General features: G+C 39.9%; 2 protein-coding genes and 1 long non-coding RNA gene across 4 annotated transcripts; 2 read left to right on the forward strand and 1 right to left on the reverse strand.

Moving 5' to 3' along the window:
* Positions 1 to 854: 854 nt before the first annotated feature.
* On the forward strand, positions 855 to 3,513 carry LOC103990506 (protein pxr1). Its single transcript, XM_009409673.3, has 5 exons — positions 855 to 1,127; positions 1,229 to 1,293; positions 1,684 to 1,904; positions 2,864 to 2,990; positions 3,100 to 3,513. The coding sequence occupies exons 1-5, from the start codon at positions 962 to 964 to the stop codon at positions 3,232 to 3,234; spliced, it is 714 nt and encodes a 237-aa protein (XP_009407948.2). The 5' UTR covers positions 855 to 961; the 3' UTR covers positions 3,235 to 3,513.
* Positions 3,514 to 3,873: 360 nt separating this feature from the next.
* On the reverse strand, positions 3,874 to 9,555 carry LOC103990505 (DEAD-box ATP-dependent RNA helicase 7). Its single transcript, XM_009409672.3, has 14 exons — positions 8,909 to 9,555; positions 7,979 to 8,113; positions 7,745 to 7,885; positions 7,549 to 7,660; positions 6,955 to 7,025; positions 6,514 to 6,668; positions 6,316 to 6,427; positions 6,112 to 6,213; positions 5,962 to 6,022; positions 5,717 to 5,888; positions 5,534 to 5,630; positions 5,352 to 5,446; positions 5,009 to 5,142; positions 3,874 to 4,350 (listed from the first exon to the last, which is right to left on the reverse strand). Exons 1-14 carry the CDS (start codon positions 9,428 to 9,430, stop codon positions 4,106 to 4,108), a joined length of 2,154 nt encoding a protein of 717 aa, XP_009407947.2. The 5' UTR covers positions 9,431 to 9,555; the 3' UTR covers positions 3,874 to 4,105.
* Positions 9,556 to 9,677: 122 nt separating this feature from the next.
* Positions 9,678 to 16,181, forward strand: LOC135616764 (uncharacterized). Of its 2 annotated transcripts, none has more exons than XR_010488471.1 (3): positions 9,678 to 10,061; positions 15,215 to 15,356; positions 15,457 to 16,181. It is a non-coding gene; the product is annotated as an uncharacterized LOC135616764 (long non-coding RNA). The 2 variants fall into 2 exon arrangements; XR_010488470.1 differs by having other exon boundaries at positions 9,678 to 9,919.
* The last annotated feature ends 1,170 nt before the right edge of the window (positions 16,182 to 17,351 follow it).

The raw sequence follows: 17,351 nt of genomic DNA on the forward strand, positions 1-17,351 counted from the left end.
ATTTTAAAAAATATAATATATAAATCCTTTCCATCAAATATGAGTTAACAAACATTAAGGTTTACTTACGTGATATACTGACTCACAATAAATTATTAATATAATGATACGTATAATTTAAATTTTAAAAATGATTAAAGTTCATCTTGTTAAGGAAGATAAAGCGATGAAAGCTGTAACAATAAACGAAAACGGAAAGGCAAAAGTAGGAAAGGACGAAGGTGGAGGTGATGGAGAGTTACACCATCATATTATAGGAGCGATGGGTGAGGGTATAGAAGAGGACGAAATGGGAGGCGGGGGGGATGAAGATACATATGGAGAGAAAGAGGGACCAAAAGTCCACTACATACTTAGTATCAAACTAGTCGATGCATATCCACCTAAGGCAGTACCAGAAGCTCTTAAGCTTGTTGTTAATGCAGGAGAGGCTGCGTGCGTGCAAAGCCTTGCTAGGTAGCAATGGCTCGATGCTACTACTAGTGATCACTTCCATGACGACGCATTCTCACACCATTGATGGTGATATTTATTTTTTTAAAACTTTAATTATATGTTTTATTATGTTAATGATTTATTGTCAGTCAACATGTCACATAAGGAAACTATAACGATTGTAAACTCATACGAGAGGAACTTATATACTATATTTTTAAATATATAAGGGTTATTTTAGGTACGAATAAATCATAAGGGTTTAAGTAATCTACGGTCAAAACTATATGGACTAAAATGAATCTTAATCATATATATATATATAATTAAAATTTTGAGGGGTAAATATTATATTTCTTAACCTTCAAAGGATATATATGTAAGAAGCTATCTGCCTTCGTTTAGGTTTCGAGCCGACCTCTCACCCGACCAAATCAAATCGGCCGGTGGTTCATCTCGTTGTTGTTTCCCTTCAGTCTCTCCCGGCTGCTGGAACGAAATCCTCACGCGCGTGCAAGCGGCGACGATGGGTGGGAAGGGCAAGAAGAGGCGGGAGAAGAACTACCGATCCGCTCACGGCGGGGATACGCGCCTCCCGCCGCCTCCCAGCGTCAAGGAGATGGAGGCCATCCCCTCCAAGCTCCGCAAGATTATGGAGCTCAAGAACCTCAATTCGTCTTCCGCCAAGCCAGGTGGTCGCTTGCTCCCCTTCCCCCTTCCACAAACCTCTGCCGTTCCCCCAGTCGTTCTTTTAAATACCTCGCCTGTTATTGACGCTTTCAGATGTTTTTAGGGCCTGCGCCAACCCCCAAAGACGCGGGTAAAGAGAAGAGAAAGGAAAGAAGCGCCGTCGAGAAGGTAAACAAAATACGTTTTTGATGATAAAAACGCTTGATTTTGTCTGAGAAATATGGGTAGTTAATTTGAAGCAAGAATATCCTGGTAAAATTCTGGGCTTTCATAACCATCGTAATGCCAAATCCATGAAGCCTACTAAAATCCATAGAAATGGGATAGTCTTATACTGATGTTTTTGTGTATTTTGCTGCCATGCACATAGTTATATTCTTGAAATTATAGCCAGTTTCTTTTGCTCGGCTAAACAATGCAAAACTCCTCGAATTGGTTTTCGTCTGCTGGTTGTAGTATCTTCGTACGCTCGTCTGCAGTTTTTATAATTTTTTGATGTGGTTTGCATTGATTTACTGACACTTGTATCAAATTGATACTAATTCATTGTAATTACAGAAAGTCAACACAAAAGAAGAGCCTTCTTCCGAGTTCAGTTCTGTGACCAAAGAAGGCATCCAGGGAAAGAAGGACAAAGATATAGACGACAAAGATGCAACCATGACACCAAGCTTAGGTAACGAGAGAAAAAGGAAACGGAAAAAGAATGCACCCAAGGATCTCCGTTTTCAAGAATTAGATCAAGCTGCTGCTACCACAAGGAAGAAAAAACGCAAAGAGTAAGCTTATTATTTACTTATTTGTTCGATTTTGATGAATATTTTGGCTTGTAAGAGGATCTGGAAACTTTCCACAATTACATCCATGATATTTCCTATTAGGTCAAGTTAAGTCGTGGTCTCCAAGCTTTTCTTCATTTTTTGAAACATAAGGGTACCGTTAACTCTTATTGTTTGCTCATTAATGATCTTCCTTGAATATATTTTTGAGGATGTGGACAAGAATAGGACTGGTTGCAAGATCACATTTAAGGCACGAGAAATAATTCTTAGGATTAGTTTTGTTTTCGTTGGCTTTTGAAATTTAGCTCCGCTTATGTCCAAAATCTTTTTAGTAAGCCATCACGTTTTGCAACAATGCTGGAAAAGCTATAGTCAACTGTTAACACTCAGTGTTGCGGCTAAAAATTGCTAATGCACTGATCTATTATGCTATTTCTTCTGGAATTCTTGGATTCTAGGATTTAACTCAGTAGTATATTTATGTAAGAATTTTAGAAGTTTTCTGAGTTTTTGTTATAAGGTTTTTAGGATAAGTTACCTTTTAAAATTCTAACCATGATGTATTATATTTGTCATTGAACATGTATTAATTTGTGAAATGCTTGAACTCTGTCTGCGGGATTCTTTTATCAAAATGTATATTGACATCCATCGGCATTCAGATCCATGAATTCGCAGTTGAAGATAATTATCTGCTCGTCTTTCAACTGGTAATATTCAAACAAATATAGTAGTTTGAACTTAGAATTTGACATTTATCTACACATTTAACTAGTGAAAAACTCTGCACTTTGCAGGGTGCATGCCATTGGTTGAATGAAATAGATTAGTTGTCTGCCGAAGAATTATTAATAGTATAATTTGGCTGTTTCTTTTTCATTTTCTTACTTGGACTTGCATGTCACAGCTCAAAGAAGGTTGTATTCTCACTCCTTTCTGTTTTTCTTATTTGCTAGGTATCTTGAGGCCAGGAGAAAGAAAAATAAGAAAGCAAAGATAGATGGTGTTGTAGACTTCCCTGGGCGTGAAAAGATCAAGTTTGGTGAAGTTGTTGAGGCTCCACCTAAGTTATCAGTTCCTAAGGTAATATTTTGGAGTTCGATTGTTTCTTTGTGTGTTATCATCAAATAAACCTGAGATCTAAAAGTTTTGGTGATGATGATTATTATTATTATTATTATTATTTTTGCAGAAGTCTTTAAAGACTCCCCATGATGCTTTTCACGAAAGAATCAGGTTAGAGGCTATTGAAGCTTACAGGAATCAGCGAGGATGGACATCCAGACCCGGTGTCCAAATTCCTGTTCCGCAAAATCCATCGTCGTGACTTATATCTCAGAGGTTACAGGTGCCTAAGATTTAAGTTGATGTCGTCGAACTTAGCTTCTGGTACTTTGCCGGAGTTGTCACTAACTTTTTCAGAACTGTGCTTAAGCTGTCTGTTTTTGCTGGACCTTCACACGAGCGTGTGCGTGTGCTAAATTTTGCATCTATGGGCAAGCAAGTGTATCTTCAGTTTTTTCTGTTGCTTATATCGAAAACTCAATATAAGCAAATTGTTCAGATAGTTATTATCTTTGTTAAATTAATATTATCACTTTGTTCTTATCTGGTCAAAATTTAACGTGTGGTTGGATGAGACATGCAATCTTTCGCCATGGTTTCAGTCTCTGATCTTTCTGATCTTGTAATATGCTCGTTATGGAATTCTAATAGCATGCCATATGATTGGAAAAAATGAGTCCTGTCATTTAATTACCTTCTCGATTCCTTTTATCACGTGAATCATGATTTAGAAGCACTAAGTTCTCCGAGGAATGTTACATGATTCGGCTCAATCTGGTTGTTATTGTCCACCACCTTATAAGTCAGCTTAGTATTCATCCAAGAACAGTAAAGAACTGAACAAACACCATGAGGTACTATAAAATTTGCAAAGATCAATTAAAATTTTAAGACGCACAGATTGACCAATTAAAATTTGCAAAGATCTCATCACAAATAACAAAAACACTTAAATCCACAGAGCTGAATGGCGTGGAACAAAATTGGTATAAAACCATCTCAGCCACATGGAGAAGAAAAGAATTGTAGTCAATTATGCTTATTATACCTTTAATTCCTCGATCAAAGAGATGAAAAGAATAAACAGTAAAAATTCCAGATACTGATGTGGTAATGTACCAAACTGTGCACTTTCACTTCCACCTGTTAAATCTGTTACGACCACCACTACTAGCTTTTCCTCGGCCACGGCCTCTACCGATGAAACCACCACCACCGTTTCTTCTATTTGAACTGCTGTTGCCACCTCTACCACCAGAGAATCTGCCACCGCCAAACCTTCCTCGGCCCGAGTTACCACGTTTCGACCGATCTGTGTCTTGCAAAGGGGGCAATTTTTCCAGGACCTCAATGGACACCGACTGAGCATTTTCTTGGCCTGCAAGACCAGAAGACAGAAAAGCAACAAAAAGTTTACATCATATATCCACATCAGTCACATGAAACAATGAAAACAGAATACAAGCAGAAGGATGGCAAAGCCACAACAATTGGTGAAGATTATATGTTGTGCAAGGAAGAGCATCGCTGATTAAGAGAAATCCAGAACCAACAATTCTCTTCTATGATTGTGTTAAGTTATAATATGTTCCATGTAACTGTGCTCATTTTTGTTTTCCGAACTTGTATTTTTTTCACACGAGTTATAAGCAAAAACTGAGATATTACTCCACATGCAGAAGAGACAAAGAGATGGTGATCCTTATGGCAAAAAGTTTCCTATTAAGTTGCTAAACGAATTTAGCCACCACATATGAAGAACTAGCAGCAAAAATCCAGAACCTACAAATTCTCTTCTATGATTCTGTGCATATGTTCCGTGCAACGGTGCTCATTTTTGTTTTAAGAACTTGTATTTGTTTCATACACAGAGTTATAACCAAAAACTGATGGTACTCCGCATGCAGAAGACACGCAGAGATGGTGAATCTTGGGGCAAAAGTTTCCTATGAAGTTACTAAACGCAATTAGCCACTTCAAACGAAGAATTAGCAGCACAACTGAGAAAAGCTTAAAATGAAAGACCATCATCATACCTTCAAGAAATGCATTTACATCATCAGCAGGCACATCAAACACTGCACCTGTGCCATCAGCAGTAAGAGAAAGGCCTTTAACACCTTCAATCTTCTCATCAGGCAAGAATCTTCTGAACGTACTAAAAGCAAACCTGACAAAAAATTTATGATCATGTACAAATTAAACTTAAATTAGCAAATTTAAGTACATAACATACATTATCATTAGGATACTATGATACTTTTATCAAATTGGAGACATTATCACTAGGATATTATCATCAAAAGTCAAAACCTATAAACAAAAGAATCTTCATAAAATTCAAACTCAATGAGTATCTTAAAAAACGACAGCACTTACGAAGGTGAATAGATTATCTTTCCTGTCTGAAGAAGTAATGTCACGTAATTCTCCATAGAAGAGAGAAGTGACCTCTTTTTTATGTCAGTGAAACCCTGTTATAGAAGAACATAATGCAACCAAGGATCACCAATTCAGTTCAAGGATTATATAGCTTTTGCAAGCAGAGAGAATTGACTTACAACAGCCTTGGCAAGGGCTTTTGCTAGTAAATCCACTGCTGATAATTCAGAGGAGCTTAACAGCTGCTCTGCTTGTGAACGAAAAATTGGAATAACACTGCATTTTAACCAAATATATGCTTAGGTCAACAGTAAACTATAACATAATTGAGGCATTTCTTAATATGAGATATAGCAGCTTACCTGTCGGAGACATTTGAAATAGCATCAGCTGCTTCAGATCCAGCTGATTCAGCAATATCAGCAGGCTGAGGGGCAGATATATGCTCAAACTTAACACCTGACTCTCTCTCTATTCTAGAAACACTAAACGAGTGTTTGGGTTCATAAAGCAAAATAGCAACACCAGTATTTCCTGAAAGAGGCATCTCTTAGCATCTCATTAACATCGAAAGTCGAGATTGATATGGGAAAGCTTAAAGGTTTACCAGCTCTTCCAGTTCGCCCTGATCGATGAATGTAAGCTTCAACATCATGTGGGGGTTCGCACTGAAAAATTAACCAATGTTCATTACTTATTACGACCAAACATGTGCCTCGGTAATTAATGAAACCACTTCTGGGACACAAAAATGCACCTGTATAATCAACTGCACATCATTTATGTCTAAGCCACGTGCTGCCACATTTGTAGCAACTAAAACTAAAAACCTGCCTGACCTAAATCCAGCAAGTATGACCTGCACGATACCAGGTCCTAACAGATAAACTGACAAAGAAAAACCAACAAACACAATCTGATTCTAAATTAAGTATATGTCTTTGTCATCATTTCTACTTACCTCACGTTGTGCTTGCATTATGTCCCCATGCAAAGCACGTGCACCAGGTAATAACCCAGCAAGTTCAGATGCAGATTCTTTTGTCTCGGTGAAAATGATGGTTCGGCCACCACTAAGAAAAAATTCACACATCCTATTTAGGAACCAGGAAAAAGGGAGTAAATAGAAAAATACTTTGCTGGTCAAAAAATTACAAACCGGCTATAACAACGGATAATATCGGGAATAAGTTGTGGTCTTGCTGAACGAGTACAAGGAAGAACAAGATGTCTAACATTGGCGCTAGCCTTCAATTTCTCATTGCCAACAAGATCAGCTGTTTTCTTATCTTGCTTTAGAAATCGTGTAGATATCTGGAAGCATTTCAAACGGTCTTAAAAGAAGAAAAAAGAAATTCAAGCATATTATTCATTAAGATCCAAGGTTTCAAATCTTATTTGACTGTTACGTGCCAACTGGCATAGTATGGAATGCTTCATTGTACCCATAATCATCTACTAAAAATTGTTTAGTGTGCCTATAGACTAATATACCAATATAGTATCCTCAACATAACATGGTATTTGAAACCACACTTAGATCCTTTAATGAAATTTGTATGAGAAAGGGGCAAACTAAGAATAAATTTGATCCACAGACCTTCTTTACCCAGTCAGGCAGGGTAGCACTGAAGAGAAGTGTTTGAACTTTGCTAGTATCCTCAACTTTACCTGCAAAACAAGAATAGAAAAAGAACACTGAGTTAACATTAACCAGGTAATGTCAATACACATAATTCATCCATAACTATAATCAGGTACAAGCTGTAGGTCTGGAATCCCAAACTGCAGAGATAAATATCAAGATAAAACCAATGAATCCAATACAGGTGCATATTAGAAAAGAAAAAAAACCCATAGCAATATTGATCAAGCATTTATCTGAACTTGCATTGAGCAACATGAACTTTAACAAGCCTTTCAGATGGTTAACAATAAAACCAACAACAACAAACATTAATAAACAATTTTTGTATCTGATGCAATAAAAAGTTTCCATATGAAAAGATAAAGATCAGCATTAGCCTAGGCATGATTATTTTATATGCAATACCAGAATTGTGACTAACCAACACTGTTGGCAGATCTAACACAACATCTAATTATATTTAAAGTATCATAGAAGTCACTTTTACAACATATAAAATGCAGGGGTAGATAACCGGTGCAAATATTGTGAAGAGAAGATCCATACCAAGAATTAGTTCCACATCATCGACAAAACCCATATTTAACATTTCATCTGCTTCATCAAGGACACGGAACTTTAAAGCCTTCAGGTCAAGGTTCCCCCTTTCAATGTGATCCTGTAAGGAGGAAAGATGTCTTTACTCGAAACAAAGTTTTAAGAGCCAACAAAGATTATGAAGCCATGCAAGAAAGAAAATAACTTTTATGCGTCCGGGAGTCCCAACAATGATATCAACTCCTCGCCTTAGTAAAATTTCTTGAGTACGGTAAGGGGATCCACCGTATAAACAGCATGAAGATAAACCTACTGTCCCACCATAGGCCTCAAAGTCTGAATAAACCTGGATTTGGATTTATTTCCATCAAGTTCCAAGATAAAGAAACACCAAAATACTTGCACATTTATCATAGGCAATAAAAAAACCTAAAGATACCTGATTTGCCAGCTCACGAGTTGGAAGAAGTACCAAAACACTTGGAGATCTCCCATAACCACTCTTCCTTGATGCCTTATGCACTCCATTGGTCAGTGACTCCAATATAGGCAACACAAAAGCCAAGGTTTTACCCTGCAAATACGGACAGACATAAGATACCATAACTAGGCAATATATATTATTTATAGATATCAGTAAGTATAGTGCAGCAAGTCAGCATGAATATCAGTGATACATAGAAAAAAAAAAACAAGATTTCGTTTTAAAGCATATGAGAATGACAGCAGCAACAACACAATCCTTGGTGCCCTTTTTGTAGACACTTGGATCTTTTTGCCCAAATGAATCTGTCGATGACAATATTACTATCCGATTTCACACAAGATAATGCACGAGTTTTTTGGATAGAGTTTGAACCAGGTCACCCAAATCAGATCAGGAAATCAATTAACAAACTACAAATTTGCAGGGATTAGTTTAGAGTTGGCCAGAACCAAGAAAGCAAATTCTTGTCAGATGATTCCAACCGAGTTACATATCTGGACATTTCAAGCTAAAACCAAATATATCAGATGGTTTTTTCCAATTTTAGCCCATCAATCTGGGTCAAGGACCAACCTTCCTACAAACCTATCATCATTAGATACTTCAACATATATCATATTCTAAATAGTTATTGGATTGATGTGCAACAATATGTTACATCACAAAATCGGAATCTTAGAAAAATGTTCTGTAGGAAACCTCTGAGAATAATCTTCGGATTGCCAATTATGGAACTGACAAATCATGCACTAGTAAAAAGCCTGCTTTTAGATTATAATTAGCTGGAGAATTAAGTACTGGTGTTTCAATCTATTTCAGGGTCTACTAATAAGCAATGTCAAGGCTTATATCTCGCACTATATGATAAAGATCTATACGCACCTGACCAGTCCGTGCTCGACCGACCAAATCAAACCCATCGAGTATGAGATCGAAAGTCATGGCCTGGATGGGGAACAGAGCCTTAATCCCCTTCGAATTCAGAGTCTCCCTCAAGACGTTCGAGATCCTAAAATTGGACAAAGCATTTGGATCATCGGCAGCGTTGTCTGTCTCTCCGTCATCGTCCTTCATCAGCTTCGGCTTCTTCATTGCGCCCCCATTCACTGCCGCTGCTTGCTTCTCGGCGACGGTCGGCTGGGTGGAATCGGACGTGGTGTCACTTTTTTCGTCATCATCAGAGGCCTTTCTCTTCTTGCCCTTCTTTGCCTTCTTCTCGGACGCCATATCCTCCATGCTGCTATCGAGCTCGCCGTATGTAGACTCGATCTCCGCATGCTTTTTCTTCTTCTTCTTCTTCCTCTGCTCCCCCTCCTCAGGGATGCCGTTCTGGAGCTCCTTGGGCTTCAATTTCTTGGTCTCCTCGGAGGAGAGAAGATGGTCGGATAAGACGAGAGAAGGCATGGTGGCCGCGGGTCGTAGCTCTCTGCGGAGGTCGTAGGAAAGGCTGGGCGTGGAGGCGCAGCGACCGGAGCAAGAGTGGAGGGCGAAAGAGTTCGAGCGTTTAGGGCTTTATACGGTTCGATTTGGCGACGACAAGAGAAACCCTAGGCTTCGGCACGTGCCGAGGAGGAGAAGGGAACGGTGTGGGGAAGGCTAATAATTACTTGCTACACCGACTTAGTGTACGACTGAAGTTACGATATAGTGGAGTCGGAGTCAGCTTGTGGGATCCTAAGTGGTAACTCAAGTCTAGACGTGAAAGAAGCGCTCGTGTAGACTGACGCATATATCCTCCAAAACATTGAAGGCGACGAGCGCCTCTGTGATGATTCCTGTCGTCGCATCAATTGCATCCTATCGCTGTTTGACAAAATGCCAAGGCGGGAGCGGATGGTGTAAGAGGCGGTTGAGCGTGGACTATCATGTCGCATCTACATCTGATGCCTAAAGGTTGGTTTGTTTTTCACTCTCCTGCTGCTACGTAGCGAAAGAAGCGTTTTGTCTTCTCGATGGCTTCAGTTATCGCATAAACAGCGCTCTAAAACTGCTCGACGAAATGCCTAGCCGGGTAGGAGCTGCCTGGGATTTGCTGGTGAGTGCTATATCAGATTTCCAGTGAAGTCAATGGGTGAGACAGTCTCCATAGTTAGGTTGCCCCTCTGTGATCTGGTTGCAGGGGTAAGGTTGCGTACGTTGATCTTCCTCACACTAGTGTCATAGAACAATGCAGACAGGGTGTTCGACACTTGTCCATGACGGTTTTCGGTTCCTGTTTTCCACTGTTTTCTTGTAGACAGCTTGTACGGGGCAGAAAACACTATAGTCAACCCCATTTTTGTTTGTTGTCAGTGTTTTTGCTTTGTCTTTATGTCATGTAAAGCTCGAAATGTTTCATAGTGGTATCAGAGCTGCAAATGCCACACTCCATTTGAGTAGCTTTGCTAGTTTCCACATGAGTGCTTGTCCGTTTCTCTGGAACGGCCACACATTTTTGCTGCCTATCTTGTACAGCAGTGTTGGTTTTGCTACACTGCCTTGCCATGGCAATTCAATATTTGCTTTACTCGCTCTGATATCACTTTGTCTCATCCTTAGCAGCGATTGCCTAAGGCGTGTGACACCCAAGCGATATGTGTTTGCAAGGGTCAGTCTGGACCTTAACCTCGTCTAGTCCACTAAGGACATGCACAATGAAGAAAATGTTAGAAAGGCGAAAGTGCTAGGTGAACATTGGGCCTAAATCTACCTTCAGAACCCCCTTTGTATGTGCTTGTTCAGCCTGTTCTTGAGACCCTTTCAAGCCTAATAAAAGCTGGTTTCTTTGTGTTGCTTGCGATCCCGGTTATCTTGCCCTTTTTGTGTGTGACGGTGGCAAATTACTCACATGTTCGTCTTTCTAACTTTTTCTTCGTTGTGCAAGTCCTCAGTGGACTGCACGAGGTTAAAGTCTAGGCTAACCCTTGTGAAAGCATATTGCTTGGATGACATATACTTAGCCAATTCCAGTTAAGGATGTGACACTAGGCTGTCCTTTTTTATGTTATACTTCTCTGTCTTATATGCTATAGTTATTGTCTGTTCAGGCATTGGCATCTCATGATGAAATTTGCGTCCACTAATGCCAAAACCCAAAGGCAGTCACTGTAGTGTTTTACTTGTCCATGTCTGTCAGACTATAGCTACACAAATTAATTTTTGGCGTCAACCGCCATTGTCAAGTAAACATGATTAATCATATTACATATTGTATCATCTTGTAGCACATCTAAAGGGAATGCGCTTTTGGTCAGACAAGTTTTTATGAGATCTATTCTTTGGCTGAATTTTACAGAAAAAAAAAGGGAGAGAAAATTATGAAAATTATCTTTTGAGCCCCTTGTCTGAGTTGGCTATTTGCTGTTGTCACTATGCTTGTACTGAATAGATCTACGTGTGCTACCCCCTGCTTCAAACATCTTTTCCAGTTTAATCACCTGATCTGGAAATTCAGTTTCTCGATGCTGAAGCCAAAAAAAGAAAGGAATAACACAATTACCCCAAAATGAAGGGCCACGATAATTGTGAAATCATTGTCTTGAAAACCAAATAGGTCCTGAACAAACACATTTATTGGCTGATCCAAATTCCCTGGAACATGAATTGGTTTATCTAGATCTCCTAGTTGAGAAAACATCAGACCATAAAGAGTCCATGCTGCAGGATTGACCCAATATAACCATCTCCACCAAACTGGGATCATCTGCTTTAACATAGTCAACATTCTTTCAAGCTAAGAATGTCAAATTTACCTTCCTTGAAATGAAAAAACCAGAGAAGAAACTCCACAAGAGATAAATGAGGAAGGAGACCGAGGAAGCTATTTTTGGAGTTGGTGTGAGTGTTACTGTCATCATCCCATACATTGTGAAGTAGGACAAATTTAAAAGCATGAAGAGCAAGAACCAGAGGAATTTTACTATCGACAACTGGAATCCAATCATTGGATAGAAAATAAATGAAAAGAGGAGCACTTGGAGTATCACAAATGGGGTTTCAACTGCCACCTGCAGATGTTATGATGATATTCATCTATACAGAACTGAAAAAATAAGCAGTGACGTATCTATTACTTAATGTATGCTGATTGGTTTTCTATGAAAAAGTGGACTACTGTGTTTGTTGGTAGAAACAGTATACTGCAGCACATGTATTGCAATGCCTCAGAGGTGCCGGGCATGCTTCATGCCCAGTTGTGCCAGAAGTGACAACACATGCCTCAGGCAATTTCTGGCATTTTCCTTGCTAGAAATGTATTATCATACTCATTGTCATGGAATGATGAAACAACAATCCTTGTGTTGGACTTTGAGTTCATGATAAATCGTAAGTTCATAGCAACATGCTGCAATTTTGAATGGATTGCAGAAATAAGATTACCTGAGCAATAGTGTAAGCCATGGAAGTGTACATTCCAGCTTATCCTTCTCGGTAGAGTACTGTTCTCTCCATCCATACAAGAGGCTGCATCAAAATGGCATTGACAAAACCTTGAAACAATGCTGATGCATACATGACTCTGAAAATGTTGAAAATATCTTGTTCACTAGTACTGTTATTCATTGAAGAAAGAGCAGGGTTAAAAGTATTGACATAGACATGAAACATTGCTGTTGCTTACATGATTCCCAGTCTGTTGAGAGTATCTTGTTCACTGATGTTGTTGTGCAGTGAAAAAAAAGACTTAAATTCTCAGCTATGGAGGAAATCATTCTGAACTCAAGAAAATATGTTGTTCACTGGTGTTACGGTAAGAAACTTTTTTAGCCGTGGCCTCGGGGCCGTCGCGGCTTTGTTCGGGTCTGGACGACGGGGATCTCCCTGGGGCGTTCCTCGGGGTCTCCCGGCAGCCAAGCACAGTGGTTCAGGTCGGCAGCTCGGGTCGGCGGTTCGGGTCGGTAGGTCGGGTCGGGAGGCAGCTCCGCCGTAGCACCGGGAAGAGGCGACACCGTCTCGCACCTGCACACAGGTCGGGCCGGGAGCTCAGCCCGACCCCTCCGACGATCAAGTTAGAGAAAGATGTGGAGGGGGTTTAGGAGGAGGAAAAGGCCTCCGTGTGTTGAGTGTGTCATCCCCCCCTTTGCTTAGGACTCAGGGGTATTTATAGAGGAGGTTTGATGTTACCTGACGTAGCTGTCTGACATTACCACTGGGGTTGCGTGGGAGGCCGAGCTGCTGCAGGGTATGGAGAGCCTCGGGTAGTGTGTCGCTCGGGGGATGCTGTCATGACGTGTCACATCGCCATTTTTGCCCCTATCAACTGGTACTATTGTTCAGCCAAGAAAACAGAACTAAAAGTTTCAGCTATGCATGGGGAAGATCATTTTGAACTTACATGTTGGAGCCAATTTTACAAAATACTATGACAAATAGATTTGAAGTTCCAACTGTAGTCACAAAACGGACGACATTGAATTCTGGATTTTTCCAATATGATTTGTGTAATTTCCACAAGCACGCACTACATTGTGACCCAAAATTCTGCCAATATTCAGACGCGAAGTGCAGATCCTCTGAGTTTGGCCGTATTTTACTCAGCTCACTAACTAGTTCCATGTTTTCTCTGTTAGATCAAGTATAAATTCAGCACCTCATTTTATTCATAAAAAGGGGTGGCACAGTGCAGGAGGCTCCTGCTAATGCAGGATCTGTGGTGGTTTAGTGTGCACAACCTAGAGGCTGTTTATAAGACTTGAACCCTTGACATCCAGATAGAAAAGATGCAACCTTGTTATGCTGCCAAAGCTCATCTGCTATTCATTTTAAATTTGTGGTCTTTTTACTTGAACCAAGAATTTTTTTTGTGTTACCTGTATAGAGAAGAACTTCGAAAGATCTCTGCATAGTCGATGGACTTATCATATTCCATGGTAAGAGAAGTGATATCTAGCATCCATGTTGCTGGATTTTGGTCTTTTTTTTATTTTAGGAACTCCTGGGATAGCCTGCACAGAAAAGCCTTGGACCTATTCTTATTCTCTTCATTTAAGGAACAAAGATTAATTCAAAATATGTTACCTGAAAATATTGAATCATGATATGAGATAGAGGACCCAGAGGACCACTATAGATAAACTGCCCCCCTCTTTTCATCAGTAGTAACTTCCAGTGGTAGCAAAGGACAAGAATGGTTAAAAAATGCAATTCTGACACTTAATCTGTATGTTTTGCAGTGGTAAATGAACACTATTTGTCTAGGAGCTTTATGATTTCATAGTTATTTAATTTATATGTTGTTAAGATGTCTTCATTTTTCATCTTGTTAATTCATCAAATGTTTGCATTTGTTCTTAGTTGTTCCTTTTCGATATAAAATGTTTGAAAGCAGACTGTGAGATTTTAACTGACTGTCTCTTAAATTTGACTTGCTTGCACAAAATTTAGCTCTCTTTGAAAGGTGAGCCAACATAAGTTTTCCTTTCCAGCTACATAGGGTACTGTTTACAATTGTAAAGATTTGTTACGTAAATGCAAGAATATATAACCAAGTGTCAGTTCATCTATGTTTTAACTAAATCAAATTCCCAAGAAGCGTTCATAATCCAATGACATCTTAACCTAACCAAGATTATAGCTGTGCCATTACATGATTCATGTGCTACATTTACCATAAGCATCACAAGGATGTTCCATGGCTCTCATAGTAATTTAAAAGATCTCAATGTTAGGAGGGCCACTGAAATCCTAGTAGTAGTATTTGCTTTGCAACATGTGTCATATCTACTTTCTTAAATTATAATCCATGCAATATTCTAATTTCTGCCTTTGTTCGTAGTCGCTAACCCAATATTAAAGTTTTTGGGTGTATTTTGGGTATAACTTACTTTTGTGGATTTGAAAAAAAATTGGATGCAAGACTTCTTTTGTCACTAATATGTCAAAAAAAAGGATCTGATTGTAGGAAATAAGAGACTACTTTTTCGTTAAATTTGCTTAGAGAAAATAAATTCTTGATAAGAATTCAATTTAGTCTCTTGAGCAAAAAAAAAAACAAGTAAATTCTGTACGCGTAATATCGGTTTCCATGTTCTTAGATTTATGATGCTAATTAATCGATAATCCCTAAACTTTTCACTCTTGAGCTAATGATTAGAAGATTCATTAGCCTTCAAGGAGCTGATCTTGTGCACACAAACAAAATACTTGATTAGCCTTCAAAATGCTAAGCAATATTTTCACATCTTATTATTGTTTTTGTTGTTGTTGTAGATTGAAGCAGCAGCACCTGCAGGGTATTGGCGCAGACATTGAACAAGGTTGGAAGAGGTCGTCGGCCTCCACGCTCAAGTTCTCAAAACGCACCTCGACCTTGGGAACTTGAATCCCCAACTTAACCATAAAACATCACTTGGTAAGATTTCTGGATGAGATGGGAGGAACAGAAAACAAAGTCTTCTTTCTCTGTTGAGTTCCTTCTGTTTTCACTATTTCCTCATTCCCTCTCGGAGCAGGAGGAGGAACTCCTTGTCGTCCGCATGGTGAAGGGGGCCTCTTGCCGTTCCATGCTTGTGGATCTCGTCTTCCTTCTGCCACTTCAACTTCGGGTTGTGCTACCAAGTAAGCCTTGTGTTGATGTGCTGTTTTAGCGTGGCTCAGATATATAGAGTGGAAGAGCAACGTGAGCTAGTGTAAGCCTGGTGTTGATGTGCTGTTTTAGCGTGGCTCAGATATATAGAGTAGAAGAGCAACGTGAGCTAGTAGTAGTAGCATGGGAACGGTGTAAAGGAGTACCAGAACTGAATCGGAATCGAATCAGGTCAATAGTTCGATGATATCGAATCAGATGAGAAGCGGGGTCATACGGTTCGATTCTGATTTCTAGAAATTAGGATGTAAATCGGTATGGTAGAATCTAAAGCTCTGATTTCAGTTCTTAGTGGAAAGGACGCTGTTCCACACCCACTGTCTCTATTCATAGTCTCAACGCAGCAGTAGTTGATTCGATTGTTCATCCATGTGGGTGACATGACACAATTCCAATCACGATAGATTTCTTGGAGCATGGCGAAGATTGAGATCAGATCTGGTTCACCAAGTCTCACAAGAATGTTCCATCGTGCAGTAATCCAAATGAACGTGGCATGGAAAGACACGAGGGACCAACCCAGGGTAAGAACAGGAGCCTATTACAGTCCTTTTCAATCAAATGAACCATTAATGGTTTGTTTTGTCATCAGCGTAATGCTTTCTTACATTGGTGGAGAAAGTGACACTACAATATTTGAAGCAAAGAGATTTGACTCTGATCTTTCACGTGTGTTACCGATGGATGACGGCAATCGATTGGTTAACATGTCACTACACCGTCGACGCAAAAGACATGGAAATCCAAATGGCCCATAAACTGCTGTTAGGCCCAATTGACGGTTTTTTTTTGGGACCCACAATCTAACTGACGAAGATCGGCAAAGAAGATGGCCCGTAACTGTAGATAGGGCCAATTAGTTAGGATTATCGTGGGCCCCACCAATCTAACCGACAGAGCTCGGCAACAGAACTTGGTGAAATCGGGCGGGAAGGAAGAGAGAGAGAGAGAGAGAGTGGAGGCGAGAGGGGTGGTGGTGGTGGGAATGGCGATGCTCCGGATCTGGTGCGTGTCAGATCGACCGCGTACAGGGCGGCCGCGGTCTCATCGCCGTTTCCTCTCCTCTATTCTTGCTCTTTTAAGGTTCCCTTCGGGTCGAAGTCTACCTATATCGCGAGGTAGGGTGATCCGCTGGAACCGATCAGGGAAGAGAATCGTCATTTGTCTTACTCGCATCTGGTTGTTGCAGGGGAGCCTGTGCTTTGCATCAAGAATCGGAGATCTTTGCAGCTGTTGTTGATGAAGAACACCCGAGGGCAGGCGGCCCCTGTTCGGGCGAAGTTTGGGGCTGTTCATCCCCTGTACATGCCCGTGTGATCAAAATCCGGTATCAAGCTCCTTCCCTTGTTCATTTATTTGCCCTTATTTCTCGTACTATAATGGTCGGACGCGTGAAATTAATGCGTGCAATTTGACTGTAGTTTTTCCTTGTTCTTAGTGTATAGATCGAGAGCCAAGTGAATGATAAGGTTTGCTATGCTTGGGAAATTGAGTGATATCATGATTGATCTCTTTATGGACTGAAATTATTCTCTTTAGTCTACGTTGGAACATAGATCAATTTGGTAATAGATTTCTCTTGATGAAATTTTAATGACCTACTTGTTCAGCCTTGGGAGATGGTTTTCTGGCATTCTTTTGTCATGGACTGAGCGTTTTCACTAAGTTGTGTAGCATTCCCTCACTCCACCTACTAGTAAGAAGTCACTCTATAATATGACCTTGTAAAACAAAAGAAGACTAGTTGATGAGCAAACTATC

Source organism: Musa acuminata, chromosome BXJ2-7 (genome assembly GCF_036884655.1).
Source record: "Musa acuminata AAA Group cultivar baxijiao chromosome BXJ2-7, Cavendish_Baxijiao_AAA, whole genome shotgun sequence".
Taxonomy (NCBI): domain Eukaryota; kingdom Viridiplantae; phylum Streptophyta; class Magnoliopsida; order Zingiberales; family Musaceae; genus Musa; species Musa acuminata.